Below are 7,772 nucleotides of genomic sequence, written 5' to 3'. Positions count from 1 at the left end.
CCCAACTACCGACTTCTGCTTCCTTGGGCTGAAGATGGGGGTGAAAAAACTTAACCAAAATATCGTAACTTTTCACAAACGCTATCAAACGTTGAATATTTGAATTCGTCTGTACTTGTACTGAAAGTATACCGATTCTGTTTGAAAGCAATATGAATGGTAAAGTAATCCAAGCAGGGGCTTGTTTTTAAATGTAGAGCCACGAGCTCGAGCTTTCCTCTCTCACGGAATTCAAGAGGACGGAACCTTTTGGAGACTTGAGATGTGCCCATCTGCCAGTTGCACGGACCAAGTCCATTTATTTCCCAGCAAACTTCTCTGTGTAGTGGTCTGGATTGTGACCTACAAACCCAATGGCGGAAGAAACGTGTAGACTGACAGTGAATACAATTCGTCATTACTGCATGAACATGCTTTCAGAGTTTTACCATTTATGTAATGGACAAAATCCTTCTTGAAAATGGGAACAATTGGAATAATTATAGCGAGCAAAGCAATTCTCTGTGTAAAAGATTGCCTTTGATTTGAAGGAATGTACATAAGAGTGCTATTTGGAAGACGAAAGCTCTGCTGTTGGCAATGAAGTAGAAACTATTATATAAACCGGCGATCTGAACAGATGCAGCAGAAAAGCGCTGACATTTTTAAATTGTTTGCACAACTTCCCAAACAAGAGCGCATTGATCAATAATACGATGGGGGGGGGGGGGGGGGAGAACTGAAACAGATGTTCACTGTCCAAATACCACAAATTAATTTCTTGCAGAGAAGCGGTTTCTAATGGCCACGTTATGTTTGTAATGATGCCTTTTGCAGTCCGTTCTCAAGCATGGCGAGTTGTGAGAAAGCGACTGTCTCTTCTCACCAAGTGGACGTTTGGTAAATGTCACAAAAATTGTCAAAAACGGACGGTTACTTCATCCGTTTGGTTAAAAGACGTTGTCTACGAGCATTCATATGGTCGCTCGGTACTAAACAAAATGGGAGTCTATAGCGTTTTTATTCGGTGAAGTCAGTGTATGAAGTCATGTTTTGGAGGAAGGGGGAGATTTTATTAGTGGGTTGTTATAGAAGGAAACATATTCGGTTTAGAGAGAAATACAAAACTGCTAAGCCGAAAGCACGGATGCTCTAATCTGGTATTTTACCCCCGCAGAAGTCCCATTCTGACAGGCAGCTTCTGGGGCTTTGAAATTGCGATAAACCCGAAACAGGAATTGCAAACTGATTTTAGAATATCTGGTTTGCATTCAAATTGATGCCGATGGATATTTCCAGACCAGATACAATATTTTCCTTCAAAGTGCGGGCAGATCAAACTGCTCATACAAGAAATAAAGCTGACAAAGTAAGCTGGAAATATTTGAACTAAAAGACGGATTGCGACGGCCAATGAAGGAAGACCCAGCTAGTTCAGATTTATAGCTCAGGGTGTTTTAGAACATATGGGATTGCTTTTGGCCGTCTTACATTCGGTTAATACCAAGTTCCAATAAGACAAGCAAAAACACTATTTCCTCATTTAGCAAGGTTTGCAAACAGATGGAGTGCGAACCCAGACCCTGCACCCTCTGAACCGCTCTATTTTAGAGCATCGCGATGTGAAGACTTTAATTAGACAGGGTTCTCCTTCCTTCGCTTCATGTCTTCCTGTCTCCAAATCAATGTAGGGGAAGCAACTCTCAATTTCAACGACAAAGGACTGAAAACAGGTTTCTTCCTTAAAAGTGGTCGAGGTCAGTAAAAGGCATCCAGTGCGAGTCCTCAGAAGGTCCTGTCAGAACCCCGAGTCTTGGCTCTTATCTGCACTTATTATTGGGCCCTCCAAAAACTGATCGAAAACGTGACCCCCACCGCCCGTCTAACTTGTTAAACGATGCAGCCTGTTAACAGCGGGGCCGCCAACTGATGGCATCTCCAACCAATAAGAGAAGGAAATTATTTCCCCTCATGTCAATAATTTCACTGGAGATGCCGACTTTAAAAAAATACGATTAAAAAGCGTATACCTCGATTTAAGGTAAATTTAAGGTAAATTTGGCAGCCACCTTAAGAAACAGTTACGAAAAACGTCCAATTAATTAAAGCACTTTCTGGCACAAACACAATCTTACATATGCTGATATACAAATAATAACACATTTCCAACTATAGCAGTTTTATTTTCAACATTGAAAATAACTCTCCTTATAAATAGCCATTAAACATTAAGGGGTGGTATAAGGATTAAGGTTACTCAATGAACCCTGGTCAAGTACGGTTCCATAGTCAGACCACCAAAAGTATACAACACAATACACTAGATTAAAGTTATCCACGGTTAAATTAATTGCAATGACATTTTTTTACTGGCCTGGGTTATATCTATTTTTGCAACATTGTACCGTTATAATTTTAAAAAATCCACTTAAAATGTAAAACACTTAAGACGTGTCGAATGCGTTGCTATAATGAAATGCTGCCAGAAACGTGAGTTGGTGCAGGATCACAGAGACAAATATTGCCCTATTGAAATAGTCACCAAATGTCGTTGCCATGTTTCCCGTGTATACCGGTTTCTGTAAGTGACATTAAACGTCGCTATTTCTTTGGAACAAACGCAACACAAATTATAAACCAATTCAAACCCAAAATGTGCCCCAAACGGTTTAATAAATGGGAATGGTATGGTGCACAAGTGCTGTTTGGAACAATTTTACAACTTAGGTCAGTGCAACATTCCGATGGAACTGAATGCCCCCAAACTCTTCTGGGGTTGGGGGTAAAAACACATCCTACAAACATTAGCAATGCCCACTTAGCGCGACATCTCCACGGATTTAAAAAGGAACCAATTGAAAGTGTTAGATGACGACTAATACAGCAAATCCGTTAAAATGCAGAAAGGTAGACAACCCTACTCTAGATATAACTTGTAAATAAATACAATTTAAATCGCTGATTGTAGACGTATATACAAAGTTGGAATATTAGACACCAAATAAACCTTAGTTTGCCCGTAATATATAGTTTACCATCCCAGCAAGTCCTCCCGTGTTCGACCTGCAGTTATATATCTATTATTTTGGAAACTAAAATATTGCAATTAAGGATGATCTCTAAATTATTGTCCATCTGTGCTGCAGCTCTCAATCTCTTCATTAATCACGGGGATTAATTGGTTTAAATACACAGAAACCAGATTGCCACCACAGCGAATATTTTCCGCAAAATAAATACATGACAAGCGATGAATTAAACCATGCTTTTAAATATTAGAAAGCGACATAGAAATGGATTTCTCCGTCAGATGACATGAACCCGGGAGATTTTCTGTAAGTTTAAGTCTCAGAGCGGCGAATGGGCGATTGTCAGCAAAGTTGGCTTTTCTGCGAGCTTTAGTGAATTTTCTGAAATATATCTAATAAATTGTCACATTTATATTAAAAATCAATTCACTTTCCAGGTTGTTGGCGTGACCTCGTTTTCCTTAAAGAGCAAGTCAGTTAAGAGCGTTCAGTCGGGTCTTTTCTATACCCATAAAACAGGATGCTCAGAATTCAGTCATCCTTCAAACTAGTCAATGCCAATCATTTCATTTGGCCAGTCTGGACTTGGTTACAGACGGGATCGGGGTGACTGGATAGCTCTCACATTTTCCCACTGGTCTCCCCATGAAGGAGTTGGAGGCGAGGCCGCTCTTCTGAGTGCAGTCATTGCACGGTGTGAAACAGTGCCCTAAGTGTTGCTCGTACTCTGGAGATGTCCATAGGTTTCAGATCACTGAACGGACCTTTATTACTGCTTTTTACTTACATATTAGTCAGTGTTTAGCGTTAACTCTATTTTGATGGGTCTTCGATAGGGTTAGAGTCCACGTGGTATTAAAGTTTGCTTTTGGTTTGATCAGTTTACTTTCGATTAGCTCAAGTATTAAGAGGCAATTCGAGTATTGCAGCTGAGGAGTATTGTCTCTAAGTTCTCAGGGGTCTCTGTGTAGCTGCAGTTTCTTTGAGGGAGGGGGTTATTTGCAGACGAACTGATCCACCACCTCGGTGCACTTTTTGCACTTGACATAGCAGCACCAGTGGAACTTGCAGTGGCAGCGCTCGGTGCGGACCGTCTTGAACTGGTCGTAGCCCCGGCCGCAGCACATGAGCGCGCAGCCGTCCATCCCCTCCGACGTCTTGTTGCAGAGGCGGCTTTGGGTGCCCAGGGAGCCGGTGCTTTCGTTGCGGACGCAGTAGTCGGGGCTCTGGTCGACGTAGACCAGGTCCAGGGTGGTGGGTGGGTTGAAGCGGCTGTTGACCTGCACCAGTTTGCCGCGCCCGTTCAGTTTCATGGCGGTCGCACTGTCGTATTTCTCCTTCAGCGCGTCCCCGACTTTCCGGAAATCGGCCAGCTGTAACCAGCAAGTCTTCAGGCTGCAAGAACCCGACACTCCGTGACATTTACAGGCCACATCCGCCAGGTTATACACCGTCTGCAAGAAACACCAGAAAGGAATGTGTTAGACCAATATCCACAGTAAGACCACTGAGTCCCACAGCTACCTTGCCTACGATTCCTCCCACCCCGCTTCCTGTAAGGACTCTATTCCATTCTCCCAGTATCTCTGTTCTGATGATGCCACCTTCCATACCAGTGCTTCCGATATGTCTTCCCTTTCATCAACCGAGGATTCCCCTCCACTGTGGTTGACATGGCCCTCCACCATGTCTGTTCCATTTCCTGCACTTCTCCTCTCACCCCTTCACCTGCCTCCCAGAACCACGATAGGGTTCCCCTTGTCCTCACCTTCCACCCCACCAGCCTCTACGTTCAATTGATCATCCTCCGCCATTCCCGCCACCTCCAGCGTGATCCTACCACCAAACACATCTTCCCCTCCTCCCTTTTCACCATTCCAAAGGGACCGTTCCCTCCACGACACCCTGGTCCACTCATCAATCATCCCCAACACCCCCTTCACTTCCCACAGCACCTTCCCGTGCAAGCGCAGGAGATGCAACACCATTGCCCTTTCACCTCCTCCTTTCCCATCATCCAGGGCCCCAAACATTCTTTCCCGATGAAATAGCGATCTACTTGTACTTCTTGCAATTTAATATACTGGGGCAGTAATTCCTCCCCAAACGCATGAGTACGGAAGGGGTACTCACGCGTCTGGCCGGAGGAAATGCCGGTTTTCAGCATGCACAGCGCATGCGCTGAAAACCGGCATTTCCTCTCCTCTAACCCAAGAGTTGAAGAGGCTAGCGCGTGCGCTGTAGGGGGCAGCGCGTGCGTCTTGGATTTCCTCTGTTTTGGGGGATTTGCGCATGTCTAAAGGCCTCCGGTCTTTACGCTTGTAAAAAGCACACGTAAGTATTTATTTTTACAGGTAAGTGGTGTTTTAGTGTCATTTAGAATTTTTTTTCCCACAGGTTTATTATTTTAAAGAATCTACAATAAGGTAAGTTTCGTTTTAGACCCTTTTTATTAAAAATTTATTTTTTTCAAAAGAAAAAATTGTTTAAATTATTTTTTTAAACTTATTTATACTTAATTTAATGATTGGGATGTTTTTTAAATTTTTATTTAAAGTTTAAATAGTGTTTTGGGCCCCCGTAGTTTTCATGAGTTTGACAGTTCTTACTCTCAAACTCATGAATGAACCTTCCCCTCCCCTGATTGGTTGTACAGTGCTCACCTGATCCCAGCCGGCACATCGCACTAACTACACCGCTGGATCAGGTAAGCACTGCGCGCTGACATCTGAACCGGGCCTGTCACAGGAAATGCAAGCAGGCCCGGGCTTCAGATGTCAGCGCGCAGGGTGAGTGCAGATCGGGGGCTTGCACACGCGACAAGCCCCCGACACCAAGTTCTGGGCCATTGTATTGGCTGTGCACAATGCAGTCCCCTCTACATTGGGGAGACCAATCACAGATTGGGTGACCGCTTTGCGGAACACTGCCATTCAGTCTGCAAATGTGACCTCGAGCTTCCGGTCAGCTGTCACTTTAATTCTTTGCTTCACTCCCACTCTGACCTCTCTGTTCCCGGCCTCCTATACTGTTCCAATGAATCTCAACGGAAGCTCGAGGAAAAGCACCTCATCTTTCGGTTAGGCACTTTACAGCCTTCTGGACTTAACATCGAGTTCAACAATTTCAGATCGTAACCTCTGCCCCATTTTTTTGGATGGCAGCTGTTGATGATTCTGCCATTGCCATTAACACCTCTTCTAGACCCATCTTTTGTTTCTTTACTTGTCCCATTACCATCTCCTTTTGCCTTCCACCATCATCCCTTTCGTCATTTAATATCTCCTGCCTTCCACCCATCACATACCTTCCCTTTTGTTCTTTCCTTTTCCCTGCCTCTGTACTTGCTTAAAACCTGTTATATCGCTAACTTTTTCCAGTTCTGACGAAGGGTCATCGACCTGAAACGTTAACTCTGTTTCTCTCGCCACACATGCTGCCTGACCTGCTGAGTATTGGCAGCATTTTCTGTTTCTGTCTCAGATTTCCAGCATCCGCAGTATTTTGCTTTTGTGTTGTTTTGTGTTAAAGAAAAAGGCTAGCTCAGGAAATAGTTAATTTTAGCGGCTTCGTAGCCGGGTGAAAGCGACATGACTGTTCAGATCCCCAGCCCTACAAGCTTTCTCAGCACTGCGTGCTCAACAGTTGATTCCATGAAAAAAAATGCTTCCCACCCGTCCTTTCAAAACATTTCAAAATCCCTGGGTGCAGGAGATTTATGCATGTACATTGCTTTCTGATGGCTGCAACACGCTCCCTGGAGCCAGCTCTCTCCAAACGGTAGTGCAGTATAAACACTTGCCTTGCACTGTCTCTGGTGAAAACAAGGCAGCATTTTTTCAGGCAATTAATGTGGACGTTTCCAGTTAAAGAGGCGTTGTTAACTCATCGCACCGTTACTCTCACACCCCAGGCTAACAGACTCTCTGACCCCCCCCCCCAGCCCAACAGACTCTCTGACATCCCCCAGCCCAACAGACTCTCTGACCCCCCCCCCAGCCCAACAGACTCTCTGACCCCCCAGCCCAACAGACTCTCTGACCCCCCCCCAGCCCAACAGACTCTCTGACACCCCCCAGCCCAACAGACTCTCTGACCCCCCCAGCCCAACAGACTCTCTGACCCTCCCCCCAGCCCAACAGACTCTCTGACCCCCCCTCCCAGCCCAACAGACTCTCTGACACCCCCCAGCCCAACAGACTCTCTGACACCCCCCAGCCCAACAGACTCTCTGACCCCCCCAGCCCAACAGACTCTCTGACCCTCCCCCCAGCCCAACAGACTCTCTGACACCCCCCAGCCCAACAGACTCTCACACCCCAGGCTAACAGACTCTCTGACATCTCCCAGCCCAACAGACTCTCTGACCCCCCCCAGCCCAACAGACTCTGACCACCCCCCCCAGCCCAACAGACTCTCTGACCCCCCCAGCCCAACAGACTCTCTGACCCCCCCCCCCCAGCCCAACAGACTCTCTGACACCCCCCAGCCCAACAGACTCTCTGACCCCCCCAGCCCAACAGACTCTCTGGCCCTCCCCCCAGCCCAACAGACTCTCTGACACCCCCCAGCCCAACAGACTCTCTGACACCCCCCAGCCCAACAGACTCTCACACCCCAGGCTAACAGACTCTCTGACATCCCCCAGCCCAACAGACTCTCTGACCCCCCCCCCAGCCCAACAGACTCTCTGACCCCCCAGCCCAACAGACTCTCTGACCCCCCAGCCCAACAGACTCTCTGACCCCCCCCAGCCCAACAGAC

The 7,772-nt window shown here is 46.2% G+C and overlaps 1 protein-coding gene across 5 annotated transcripts in view; it reads right to left on the bottom strand.

Annotated features, from left to right (window-relative positions):
• Positions 1 to 2,633: 2,633 nt before the first annotated feature.
• wnt5a (wingless-type MMTV integration site family, member 5a) overlaps positions 2,634 to 7,772 on the bottom strand; it is a 47,904-nt gene continuing 42,765 nt past the window's right edge. For all 5 annotated transcript variants that reach the window (XM_086001638.1, XM_086001642.1, XM_086001641.1 and 2 more), the window contains exon 5: positions 2,634 to 4,462. In XM_086001638.1, the coding sequence (XP_085857764.1) occupies positions 4,004 to 4,462 (459 nt within the window). In that variant the 3' untranslated portion in view covers positions 2,634 to 4,003. The remainder of the gene's footprint in view (positions 4,463 to 7,772) is intronic.

Source organism: Somniosus microcephalus, chromosome 11, assembly GCF_052327205.1.
Source record: "Somniosus microcephalus isolate GS21.2 chromosome 11, FLI_Smic_1.0, whole genome shotgun sequence".
NCBI lineage: Eukaryota > Metazoa > Chordata > Chondrichthyes > Squaliformes > Somniosidae > Somniosus > Somniosus microcephalus.
This window is presented reverse-complemented; position numbering and strand designations above follow the sequence as displayed.